Source organism: Sceloporus undulatus, chromosome 4 (genome assembly GCF_019175285.1).
Source record: "Sceloporus undulatus isolate JIND9_A2432 ecotype Alabama chromosome 4, SceUnd_v1.1, whole genome shotgun sequence".
Lineage (NCBI taxonomy): Eukaryota > Metazoa > Chordata > Lepidosauria > Squamata > Phrynosomatidae > Sceloporus > Sceloporus undulatus.
The window spans coordinates 92,377,776-92,391,808 of NC_056525.1; the positions used below are offsets into that span (position 1 = coordinate 92,377,776).

Below are 14,033 nucleotides of genomic sequence, written 5' to 3' on the forward strand. Positions count from 1 at the left end.
TGTATTGACACTTTGGTGTGTTTTTGAAAGTAGGTTTCTACAAGGACCAAGTCCGGATAGGGCATAGGAATTTTACATCTACAGTGATCCAAAGTATCCCAGTAAAACTGGGATTTTTTCTGAGTTTGCTGGGGTTCTCAAAAACTGTGAGGCAGTAATGGACTGTCAGCAAGAGAATAAGATCCGAAAGATTCTCTGGTGACATTGAGGTGAGAAATGGTGAGAAGAAAGTTCATGTTTATGGAAGCTGCAGGATCCAGTGGCGCATAATGTTAAATCTTGTTTTGGGATATCACCCTACATAAGCTGCCCCTATTTAAATTTTTTGGATGTGTCTTTGCACCTAGTTCTTCTCAGAATGTAGGCCCGATACAGATGGGCAAAAGCACTATCCTGGGCCATTTAAGAGCTTGGGAGAGCAGAGCGTCCCCACACTCCCAAGGGCTACCGTGCTCTCCCAGTGCCATTTTGTGTGCACGCCTTCAGACGGGACGTGCACCAATTATGTGTGTTGTGTCCAAATGGGGCGGTGCACAATGGACATCCCTGGGCTGCTCCAGGGCACAATGGCGCCTGTCAGTGGCCAAAAAAGGAGCTGCATTTTGCAGTTCCTTTTTCTGAGTTCAACATTGCCGCTATGTGCATTCGCCATGGCAACAATACGGGGGATAAAGGGGCGCCTCTGTCTACTCCTTCCCCCCATCTGTCCAGCCTCCATAGTCAGGCAGCACATAATATACTGGAGAATGAGATTGATGTATTGATGTTAATTACAGAGTCAGAAAAACAAAGAATATCCTTTACTGGGTCAATAGTTTCTGTGACACATGTTGAATATGAGCTGTTGCTTAGGACAGAAATCTGAAAATAAGTTTACATAAAATTATAAATCAGAATGTTTGTTTGCGGCAATGTAATTGCTGAACCAAGAGATTCAGGTATCAAACAGATAATAACAATGGAAATACAGGTTGAGTGTTCCTTATCCAGAATTCTGGAATCCAAAATATTCCAAAACCCAAAACATTTTTCATGGGTGGCTGAGATAGTGACACCTTTGCTTTCTGATATTTCAGTGTACACAAACTTTTTTTCATGTACAACATTATTAAAACTATTCTATAAAATTAGCTTCAGGCTATGTTTAAGGTATATATGAAACATAAATTATGTTTGTGTTTAGACTTGGGCCCCATCTCCAAGATATCTCATTATGTATGTACATACAACAGAGGTATTATAAAATCCAAAATCCAAAACACCTCTGGTCCCAAGCATTTCAGATAAGGGAAGACTCCACCTGTCATATTATTTCCTAAACATCTTAGTTTAAGCATATCTATGAACTGTTATTTGGTTTGAGGTTAAAAGTAGCTGGTATGAATTTTATGATACTTTTTAGCAGCCATATTTATGATATTCGATTAAGTCCTAAATTATAAGGGCATATTATGCATTTTAGGAAGAAAATGTTCATGTTAAAAATCAACCCAAATGTGACATGGCACAACCATTACTGGATCTTAAGCTGTTTTTATTTTTACTCATAATAGAGGAAGGAGTAGTTTTTCCTGTACAGTTGTCCTGATTTTAATTAGTTATGAGTTGTTGTTGTTGTTATTTCAAAAAAAATGTTCCAGAACATTATTATTGTTATTATGCTGTAGGTTTGTGTTGTTGGGGGGGGGGTTGATATAAATCAGAAAAATTACGTGACATGTTTAAACCCACACACATTGATAGAGATTATGGGTCTCCTACAATAAGCATTATGTGATTCTTAGGTTCTATTTTAATTTACCAATAGTGGCATGGGGTGGATAAAGTGTGGCCCATGAGCTGCCTGTGACCACTAGTCCCCACTTTTGCAAACCCCCACCCCATTCTCATTTGTTTTTAATTGTGCAGTTTTTAGGAGCTTTTCACACAAAAGAGATTAATGCACACAACTTATCCCATCTTTTCCTCAAGACTCAAGAGGATACACGTACATTTAACTGTCAATGACGGATCCTATCGCATTATGCCTTGGCCAGGTGTATGCAGTCTGTATGCAACCCAGGCTTATACTATGCCTTTTCAAGGACGGGAAAATCATTGACAGTTAAATGTTTGTGTGTCCTGTCAGGGAAAAGATGGGATAAATCATGTGCAATAATCTCCAAAGACTGTGTGGAAAGCCCCCAATTCGGTCTTGAAAAAGAAGTGCATTGTAAGTTTACCAAAATGTTATAGTCACTTTGTTAATTAATAGATTAAAATAAAGCTTCGAAAAATGGGTTTTATTATGTCACAGAATCCCCTACCCACAATGAGGATTGTGGGAGATGTGATCCTAAAAAGTAACTTTTAGGTCATGTTTAATTCTGGCCATGAAAATGCCTGGGGATGATCTAAATCACTTTTAAAGTGATTAAGGTCTAATACATTAAAAAAATAACTAATTTATTCAAGTTAAAATGTAGGATCCAAAAAGTTCCATGTAATCTACAACAATAAGAAGAGACTATACTAAAACTGAGCTCTTCTGCAGTTGTATTGCAATTCCATTAATTTCAGTAGAAGTTGCACAGACGTTCTCAAAAGACTATGCACGTAATGAGACCCTCTTAATAATACTGGGTTAAATACTATATTCACCTTTTCAAAATCTGAGACAATCATTAAAACTTTGGTAATGCATATTGACTATACTGCATATCAATGCAAACTTGATATATGTATCACATTCCTGTTTCCCTTTATCTGGATCTGCTTAGCATGCTGACAGTGTGGGATTTATTTTCTGAATTATGAATGTATTCAACAAAAGAATATAGAATTCAACTCAAATGAGCATTTTTTTAAAGTTTCTGTGTGGGCTTTGATCTGGTTGACCTGGATAATTCATGACAGTGAAAGTGAACCTGAAGCTGTTGGGAAAGCGGGGGAGAGGTGCACACACATTAAAAAAACCCACATACACTTAAAGCATACTCTACATATTCCAAACTATCAACAGTCCTTTTTATAGTTAGTATAGATATCTGAGATTATATTGTTTCTTTATCATTCGTGGGTAGATTGTAGATTGATGGCTGCTGTCTTACACTGCTGGGTTCTGTGCTTTGTGACAATAGGCTTGGTTTCCATGTGATACAATAAAATAATTGCCAGATGTTTAGGTTGCCAGATTCCATAGTGAGCGTTATAAGTGAGCTCTCTTGTTAGGGACACTGGTTTGTATCCAATGACTTTAATCAGACTGAATTTTTCTTTTCCCTATCACATACAACCAGTTGGCTCTTGAAGTTTGAGGATTGTATAGAGGAAATTTGAAAGATGGTGCAGGGGAGTTGTGAAGTGAAAATTGGAAATTAAAATATCCCCATTACCAAGACAGACATGTGCTCATGTAAGACTATTAAAGTGTTGCATGTTCCTGCAAAAATACCTTAGTTTCCCCCAAAAGAATTAGCAAGGCATAGAATAAAAAAGGATACAGAAAGAGGATGATTTCTCTGCTCAAGTGTATATCCTATTTAACAGATGAGTGGGTCAATACTTGAATCACTGACAACTTTACAGAGTATGCAAAGAGATCTTGTATCACCCTTGAGGCTGGGAGAAAGAAGTTGGTAGCATAAGCTTTTGTAGAACTGCATCTGATGAAGTCTAGAAAAGTGTTACTACTAACTTCTTCCTCTCAGTCTCAAAGATACTACAAGATAACTTTGTATACTGATCAGCTATGTCTTTGAACATTATGGATTGCTTGCTTCTATGAGACCCATTCGCCTCAGGGGACATCTTCAGATGAGGACTTGCTCTGCACACTTTGGCCTATCCAGAACATGGAAATTCTCTATGAATCTCTCCCCCCACTCACCAACAATAACAACAACAACCTAGCCTCAAACACCCTAGCCCATTCATGATCAAAGATTGCCTTAGAATCTCTCTCCATGGTGACTACTGTCCTCTAAAGTTCATTACATTTGTGTACATTCAGAAGAGATGTACATAATGTGAAATAGATTAGATAAATTATCCTAATGACCTCACCACGCCAACTGCAAAAGTCCCAAACTTCTGTTGATACAGAAGCATTCTTATTCTCTTGGAATGTTCCAGAAAAAGGAAACCCCTCAGAACTTTCTGCTCCACTCATGGCAGAAATGGATTTTCCACTATCAATTTTTCCCATTGCCTTTTTATATAACATTTTGATGACTCAGATGTGTATCATTATTTTATCAGAATATTCAACTAAATGTATAAAAATCTGCAAAGAAAAATACTGTGTTAACATTGTGAAGTAATAATAGTTCCTTCTTTATTAATTAGTCTTTGCAGCTCACACAACATGTGGTTCATAACAGAACAGTACAGGTTACCATCTATATGTAGACTTGTTTTTATTCTGTATATCATAATAAGCCATCAGTTAGGCCATTCTGAAAGAATGAATCAGAAAAGAATAGACACCTGAATGTGCAGGTACATTTCAGCAAGCCATTTGTGTGAAAAGTCCCCCTGTGCAATTTCAGAAGTTACCATTATAGCTCTCTTACTGGGGGTTGTAATCTCATGGCACAGGTAGCTAGATCACACTGGGTTGCTGTCCACGTGACATAAAGGCTTGCCATGTGAGAGGATATTCTGTGTGTGGTCCTATATTTTTGAGTGGCTGTCACACAACTAAGTACAAGTATGCAACAAGCCTATGCCTTATAGAAGGTGTACAGACTGGCACTTCCTGAACTAGGATTCAGTGAGGGCTGAGCATTTACAAGCTCGAAGCCCTTGTGCAGCACCTAGATGCCATCTTGGTGCATGCCTGAACAGACAGCGGGTGCCATGATGATGTCACTCAAGCGCATCACCCAAACAGTGCTGTGCACAAGGGGCATCATAAGGCCGTGCCGCAGCACTTATGGTGCCACTTGTAGCGGTGCAAATAGGAGGTGTGTTCCTTTTTGTACCAGGTTGGGGGTGTGACATGTGGTTGCCACATCCCCAGCCCAGTGCTTCAAGGGGCGGGCTGTTTGTACAGCCCCATAATGAGTTACTTGCCAGGGGGGTGTCATAAAGCAAAAGACAGTAAACAAAGAGAAAGCTTTGTTGTCAGTTTCTTGCTTTTGAATAAAAAACAAAAAATGTCACAAACATGGCAAAATAAACACCAATGCTGCTAATAAGGTTCATTTGTTATTTACATTTTATTTTTTATCTAGTAGATCCCAAATGTAGCCAGAGAGAGAGAGAGAGAGAGAGAGAGAGAGCAGCAGCAAATAGACAGATATTTAGAGAAAAGGGGATGAAGTAGAACTTAATTTTCTATGCCTAGTTTGTTTGCAATAACAAATGCACCTTTTAAGAGAACTTTCTAACCGTGTTTTTCTAAAAACAATTTAAACATACTTAAATAATTATTGCAAGTATTGATGCTTTCTACATTCATGGCCACATTTTTATCCAATATGTGCTTTCCCACAGTCTTCTTAATTAGTGTAAGCCTTTGCTAATACAAGTACTGTTGTTGGACATTGTCTACAATTGGGTTTTCTTTTTTGCACTTTTATCAGCCACATTATATGAGTTACTATTCCAGCAGTACATATTGAGCCATGTGTTTAGTTTTATAGAAGTTTACACTTTGTCAGTGTTACTATAGTAGCTTTACCATATTTTTGTCTTGAAATATTGCCTTGATGAAGAACTATCAGGGTCAAACAACATTTTCCAAGTAACATGCAGTGTAGTGGTACGTGTCCCTTTAAAAAAAAAATTGAATGAGTGTGTGTGATTCTGATCTAAATTAGAATTATCCCAGCCAGCTTGGAACATTTAATTTTACCATAGATGCACATGCTATTCACAGTCTGGATTGAGACCACCGTGCTCACTGTACAGTAAAAAGAAAAAAAAAAGATCTTAAGTTTCATGGTATGTTTAATGTTCAGATTCAGAACATTTTGGAATTTCGCTTGGCAAATCTCCTTTGCACCTTTTGAGTTTTACCTTCTACATCTGTTTCTTAGAATCACTAATCCATTTTTCATAAGCTTGCTTGTTATTCATCAGCAGTAATATTTACCTTAAATCTGGATTATTTTTGAGAAAGACAAACTAGATATTACGCGGAAGATCCACTTCTTTAAACTCAGGTCTGTCCAGTCAAATCTAAAGTGAAGGTGATGATCTTATTTATAAACCCGTTGGGGCACAGCCACAACTGTCTTCCTAGAAGGGTACTTCTTTGCCCAATGCTTCTCACCTGTGCTCCAGTGCCTGAATTAAATATATCTAAGAAAGAGGTGCTTGAGAAGAAGGATAGGGGAGGTATGCAGGTACAGGGAAAGTTCTGTTATCTTTAGCCATACACAAATATATGCTCCTACTCCACAAAATTGTATGTGTTATTTGGATAAAATATGAATTTAAACAAATATGTCTGCCACCTAGTTTAGTACTAATTGCATTAACCTTTTACCATGGGAACTCACTTCACATATAGAAATGTGAAACTGGCCAAGTATTCTTAATGTTTCAGTTTATCAAGCACAACTGTGTCATGCAGATTAAACTGTTGCAGGTGGTCCTTAACATGTGGACTGTGTCTTAGACTTTCAGTATAAACTGCTGGCATTCAAGTACCTATTATCTATAAGTGGGCAGTGGCAAAGTAGCCAAACCACAGCCACAATACTTTCCTTTTTCAGATTTCAGAACCTGGTTATTATCCTGACTTCTGGCCAGCAAATCTGGGGTGGTTTCATGGTAAGTCTACCAATGAATTTACACTAAGCAATTTGGAAACCAAAATTACCCAATGAGATTCTGAAATATGTTTGTTCTTATTGCAGATGGCACTGAGTACACATGAAATACTGGATATCTTTTAAACCCTATTTCAGTATCCAGGGTTGCCTCAATGAGTTCACTATAAAGCATCATCAAAACGTCTGATGGAAACTGAAACTTAAAGAAACTGAAATATATATTGTTTGCCTGCCTCATGCATTGATATGGTTCATCAACAAAGGACTTTGCTCATTACAAAGGCTATCTTTTTCTTCTTTTTTAAAAAAGGCAAATAACTCCAGCAGTATAAACTAGATAAAGTTTTTTGTAATAAACATGTTGGTTCAAGGCCAAATCATAGGAGAATGGAACATGTCGTATACAAGGATCATACTCCCTTACTCAGAAGTCCAGCATGCAGTTCTTGTTATAGACAACTGTTTTTCAGGCTTACCTTTGACGGGGACCATGTCTGATCTGTTGGTTTGGTATTATGGCTCCATTCAAATTTTCATCTTGCACTAAATTGGGAAAAAAATAATATTTTGACATCAAATGTCATTATCCAGGGCATACATGGGTATTTTTAAGAAAACAACCTCATGCACTTGAAGTGCGATGGTGCCACATCTGTGTGGAGCCATGTCAGCTTGGATGCATTGACTACACATCTCCTTGCCTTTAGAAGTTTGGAGTCTAAAGTTTCACTGTAATTCTAATTTCTCTTGCATTCCTGTGCTTTTGAGAGAATTACAATTTATATGTGCTTTAATTCTGCCCTAAATAATCAGTTTCTTTCAGGAGATGATTGCTAGGATTCCTTTAGTTTTTCTACCTCCATTTGTGTTACCATTCTGTAGCATGTGATAATATACTGGTGAATCCTGAAGCCTTCTCACATTTTCATGTGCTCTTTGTAGTCAATGGCATCTAATTTTCAGGTAAAAAATGTGAAAGAGGGAAGGCTGAAAGCTTGCTTATGATAAAGTAAATCACTCCAGCGAACATACCATGTGTCAGATGCATGCTTCGGGGTCATAGTCTGATCCTTTGATGAACCCCTTTGAGAAATGGAAAACATATTTTTATGTTATTATTGGCCCTTTGCACTACATCAGAATTGAAATGGAACCAAAAATTAAAATGAGTTTATTCATTTCCACTCAGAAAATCATCTGCAATCCTCTTATCCCCTCTTAAAATCAGGAGGACTACTCTGAAGTAAGTGGATGGAGAATTGTGACCTATGTTAGAGTTTTTCAATCCTTAGGTTGGAAGCCAAAATTAGGCGATCAGGATATGAGAAAGGGACATGCAGACAGATGTTTTTGCACTTAAGGCCATTAACTGCAACACAATGGACCATCAGCCTTTATGGGGAAAAACACCCTAAAATCTATATGGAGCTCAGCATAAGGTGGGCTGCCATAAAATATTCCTCTGAGGTTTTGCACATGTAATTCAAGGCTTTGTTGAATGTCTTTGATCTGTCTGGAATTTGTACTCTTTCTCTTAAATTATTTTCCTGCTATTTGTTAAAAGCAACATTTAAATTAATAAAAAAGAATTTTCTCTGTAGTGTGGTGGCTTTGTCTTCATTATTTCTTTTTGTTGCATCCTGGTTTTGCATACTTGACACTTAACTGTATTGTGATTTTTAGAGTTTTTCATTACTACTCTCTAAACATAGGTGTTAACCTGCTAATTTCTTTAGTATTAAAAAACAGCAATACCTGGAACAGCACTTTCATTTCAACCTCCATAGGCTTCTTGGTTTGTTTGGTTTAATAGACAATACAGTTCTGTGTATAAAGATGGAGCTGTTTCTGCCATTGAAGTTAATGGGGAAGAGTGAACATGCAGATCTGTGTACATAGTAGAGAACAGTCCAGAGGAAAAAAGCAAAGGGGACCTTTGAACCCCTTTGTCCTCTCCAAAAATGATGAAAACAAATTTTCTGATTTTCTTCTTGCCCTCCACATAGGTAGTACATAGCAACTCAGAGGTTCTGGATTAATGCAGTTATGTCTTCTGCTATTCTAAAGGTTGCTCAGGCATGCACATGAACCCACACGGGTTTCTTTCTTTTTGAATAGCTCTTTGTAAGCTATGTGATTCAAATCAGTGTGCTTTGTGGTTAGGCTGGAGGAACCTCATGTAACTGCCATGACTGTAATTCACTACTTTTGGATAAACAGACAAGGGTTGTCTGTCCATTACTGATTACTGAATGTGTGTGTGGACTCATCCTGAGAAATGGGAGTGGGAAAAGGAAGGGTCATATGGCTGGCTGCCTTGTGCTATAGCCAGTAAGGGATGCTTTGCCATGCCGTCTGCATTTCCCTTCCCTTCTAAGGTCCAGGGTACAATATCTAAACTAACCAAAGAGCATTTCCCTTTGTTTTCTAATTCTACAATAGCAAGAATATGAGTAACTTGACAATAACATAAATTTATTTTTCTGGACAACATTAATACGTAATGACTTGTTAAATGACTAATGGGTACAGTAACTAATTTCTTTTTAAAAGTACAATTCCAAGGTCTGAACATGCATGCTACACTGAACACTTTACAGGAAGAATAGAATATGAACAACTCTAGCCCTTTGAATCTACTTTTGCTGGAGAAGAGGAATGGGCCCGAACAAACAGGCCAAAATAAAGCTGTTTCAGGTCACTTTGGAGGTATGCTGTTTAAATAACACACACATCTTAAGAGGCCAGAAGCTGCGCCAAAGCTGTACTCCAGTCCTCTTAGGACGCATGTATAATTTAAACAGCATACTTCCAAAGTGACCCAAAGCAGCATTATTTTGGCCTGTCTGTTTAGGCCCGAATATTACAAGGAGGAATAAATGCTTCCTTCCACAGCATCCTTAAAAAGACATATGGTCATGTAACCCCAGATAACACAAGCAAGTGTTGCCAATAGGATTCTGACCAATATTTGCAGCAGAGCTCTCTTGTTACTTATATGCAGAGTCTGTATACCTCAGAAAGTGTCAGCATTTGTTAGGCTTTATGAGAAAATCATGAAAATCTTCTAAAATCCAGGCTCCTTGTGCCTTTTTGATGTTTCCAAGCTGTTTCTGCAGTTTCTTGTTTTTCCAGTTCTGCATTCTCCTAGCACCTTCTATGCTTTATTCCTCTCTTCTGTTTTCTCCTGTCATAGCTTTATCTGGCAAGAATACTGGGTTCAATTCTGAGGGTGTCCCACGTTAAGAAAGATGTAGACAAGTTGGAGTGGGGCCAGAGAAAGGCAAAAAGGGGGACAAGAGGCATGGAGAATAAAACATTTGCAGAAAGTTTGAGGGAGTTGAATATGTTCAGTCTGATGAGGGAAAGACTCAGAGGCGACAGGACTGTTTGCTGGAATCCTGTTGGGGCCTTACGTCTTAGTAAATGGAGTTGTGTCTGCGGGAATTACAATTGTGTAATTGCATAGCATTTGTATCCAATAGAAGACTGGATTACATTACTATGTAGCAGACCCAGGAAAGTTTCCAAAGTGCCCAATGCACATCAGTGCACTGGGCATTGGAAGCATTGGGCACTCTTGCTGGTGCACCTTTGCACATCTTTACAATTCAGTAAAGTAGTTTCTTAGAGTCTCTGCTACCTAGCTAGGTAGATAAATGTATAAGATACCTTTAACAGGTTATGTGTGGTTCTGGTGATACTCTTTAAATAGCTAAGGTGGTAACACAAAGAAGAGTGTAGATTTGTTCTCTGCTGCCCCAGAGGGTAGGACCAAGTATAATGGTTTTAAGTTACAGGAAGTTAGTTTCGATTGAGCATTGGAAAGAATGTATTGACAGTAAGAACAGTTTGGCAATGGAACTAATTTCCTAGAGAAGTAGTGGATTCTCTTTCTCTGGATGTCTTCAAAAAGAAGCCAGACAGGTACCTGCTGAGGATGCTCTGGCTAGAGTTGGACTGGGCCTATGGAGCCCCTTCCAACTGTATGAATCTATAATTCTATAGTTCTATGGAAACAGTGGTAAGAATAAAGGTAATGGCCGCTTTCTCAGTGCAGATGTCTGTATAGACTTGGGATAAAGCTCTGTACATTGAAGTAATTGTACAACAGGGTACAAGCTGGAAATAAGTGAGAAAAGTGGACATACTTGCATGGGTTTGAATGGAGTATGCTCTGAACGTCATACAGACTTCATATAATCACAGTTAAGATAATGGAGATTCTACTGTGATCAGGTCTCTCTTACTTTATGTGACTGCATGATTTTAGTTGCCTTTCCCCATGTGGCCACAATGATAAACTGTTATATTAATTTTTTCTCTTTTGTCTGTTACAGGCCAATGGACACAGTTTTGTACATATGGAACATGAGAAAGCTGTATTACTACTGAAGAGTTTCCAGAATACAGTAGACCTAGTTATTCAACGTGAGCTTACTGTCTAAATATTTTTTATAAATAGTAAAATATGCTTAGCCAGATCTAATGTTTAATTAAATAAAAATTTATATATATAATGTATACATATATATAAATATAAGAAACATTTTTTGCCAATTGCTGGACCAATGGCAAACATAGTGCCAAATGTATAATATTATATGTTAGTACTGATCATTCTGGGGGAAATAACTATATAAATATAAATTCCATGTGGTTATGTATTAGTTTTCATTGTAAGCCTCTGGCTATGCATTGGTGCCAGCTGCTTTTTAATATTCATTTAAATTATTTCTGGATGTCATAGAATTTCAGAACACAGAAATACCCACAAGCTCTACAAATTCTGATGTCCATCCAAAACACTGCCTCAAAGTTGTATATACCTTTAGATGGGAAGTTATGTAAAATTTAAAATTCCCATAAAGTCTGTCTCATTAGGTATAGGCCTCAATCATGCATCCATCCCCTCATTTGAGTATAAATCTCTGCCTGTGCAGAGCCATGTACACTGAGCCATAGACATTCCCTCCAACTTACTGAAACACCTCTGAAGCCACCCCACATGGCCATTCCATGCTCTGTGGAAAGCAGGCAGGATCCAAGGAGCAGCCCCATATGGCTACATCCCCATAGTGGCTACATTTCCATAGTGCGGTGAAAAATGGTTAAAGTAGCACTAAGACCTCTGGGTGACTGCACTGGATCTCAGTGCTGATATCACCATTTCACATCTGGGTCTGCAGATATATAGCCAGATGCTTTTCTCATCCTGCCTGACCACTGCAAGGCATAGAATGGAGAAAAAAACTTTTAGAGAGCTATGGAGGGAGGGAGGAAATACCAATACCTGCAGTGCCAAAAAAAAAGAGAACATCTGTGCACCTGTACATCCAAGGAAAACTTACGGGTGTGGATATCTGTAACAGAATGCCAGCCATAGCGAAAAAGATTTTCCTAGACACTTAGAAGAAGATAAAATATACAAATTAGAGGTGCAAACTTACTTGGTATGTGAACTTGATGGGACTTCTATTCTGAAGAAATATATAAAGGATTGCACTTTAAATCTATTCTTTTCTTTTGCTTTGCTTTTCCACTGCAAATGCACCTTAGAAAGGAGGGTTAAGAGAGAGGACAAAGATGCTTCCATGGGTAGACTGTTCATGACTAAGAATGCTTATGTTCTTCCTTTCCAGTATATTTGTATCACTAAAGCAGCAAACAGACATATAAACCAGTTTTCCCTGACTTGGTACTTTCCAGATGTTTGGGACTACATTTTCTGTTATTCCTAGGCTAGCAATCATAACTAGTTGTCAGAGATTATGACAGCTGTAGTCCAACTCAAGCAGCAGGAATATCAGGTTGAGAAAGGCTAACCCAAACGAATAACAGAGATAGGCACAGCAGGTAAGAAACATCTTTTTAAAAGAGCGTTTCTACACAGCAGTAGTCAGCTTGGCAAATTAAATGCCTGTTAGGGTTAAAAACCTTGACTAGGTTTAATTACAAGGGAGTATCTTTGACATCTCCTGATCACATTCGTAGTTTGAATCTTCCCAGCAGATCTTAAGGAAATGGCAGCCCATGTGGAAGCATGTGGTTCTTCTATGGATCCTGGAACCAAGCGATAAAGGTATTCCCTGACAGTTCTGTTTGGAAACAGTTCAGGTGTTGCAAAAGTCCTACAGTATACTCCAGTTGACCATTGCTTCCATCCACAGAAGACCGCTACACAGGGAAAAGTATCCCATACATAAATGTAGCAGGTTCAGTTGTGTGACCAGCCTATTTGAAAAAATGAAGGCATGTGGAAGAAAGCTAGGGACACAGCAGGTATAAAGTTATGGAAATTGGCACAGGATCTGCTGCATATAAGAATTCTTGGATCAAGGTTCCTGTTTATAGCTGCTCCCTTCTAAATAGCTAAAATGTTAGCATTAAAGGTGAGGCTGTTCATAAATAAAACCATTAATTCTTGAATCTATAAATAAATAGTCAAGACAACATTGTCAGCTTGTTTTTGCTCATGCTTTTAGCCCACTCACATAGACATGAGAAGCAGACAGTAATTTTAAATAGTATTTATTTTTTTAGTATGAGCAGAAAACCTCTTTTCCAGTGCATAGCTCTTATTTCAAGTATCCAAGCTTTATAATAAAACCCATATCTCACCATTTGTGTACTTTCAGACTAAGAGCAAAGTGGCTCTTCGTTTTGTAAAGTGACAGAATAATGTTGTATCTCAATGCCATGGATGTTTCCAAAGGCAGTTCAACTATTTAACAAAAGGATCTCAGTCTGAAATGACTCATCAATGAAAGAGACTGGATATCCCAATTTGAGTAAAAGATTAATTATGTATAAAGTGAAGCAGACATTTATTAGTCCATTTTTCCTGGGACTTTGTAGAGCTCCTATACACAATGCACAATTGGTTTTAACAGCTGAGACCACCTGCAGAAGGTATGGGGCAGAGAAGGCACCTGGTATCCTCATCAAGGCCTCCTTCAGATCCCAGACAGGCCTTGTGCACTGCTCTTGCACGGGTGAATTTCCCTGTGAAGGGTTCCGCTGCTGCAAGAGAGAATCTGAACCTATTGAATGCCCTTTTTAGGGTATCTTATGAGAGGTTCTATTTAATCTCCGTAGTCCTATTTACATCTCATCCCAAGCTTTTTTTTCTTTCTCGTTTTTTGGTAAGATATAAAGCATCTTTATATCCCATTTTGGGATGGAATATAAATCCAACCAATTAATCAGTTGCTTCCCTGCTATGCCTTTTATCTTTCTCAACTCTGACCCTTGAATGCAAAGTGCCTG

At 38.2% G+C, this 14,033-nt stretch overlaps 1 protein-coding gene across 5 annotated transcripts in view; it reads left to right on the top strand.

The window, feature by feature from the left end:
• The window catches only part of LRRC7 (leucine rich repeat containing 7), a 255,262-nt gene extending 241,509 nt beyond the window's left edge, over positions 1-13,753 (top strand). For 2 of the 5 annotated variants that reach the window (XM_042461793.1, XM_042461796.1), the window contains one exon: positions 11,105-13,753. In XM_042461793.1, the coding sequence (XP_042317727.1) occupies positions 11,105-11,212 (108 nt within the window). In that variant the 3' untranslated portion in view covers positions 11,213-13,753. Of the gene's footprint in view, positions 1-6,704; positions 6,763-6,848; positions 8,353-11,104 lie in introns of those variants that run through there. The other 3 variants (XM_042461794.1, XM_042461797.1, XM_042461798.1) reach the window with 3 other exon arrangements.
• Positions 13,754-14,033: the final 280 nt, after the last annotated feature.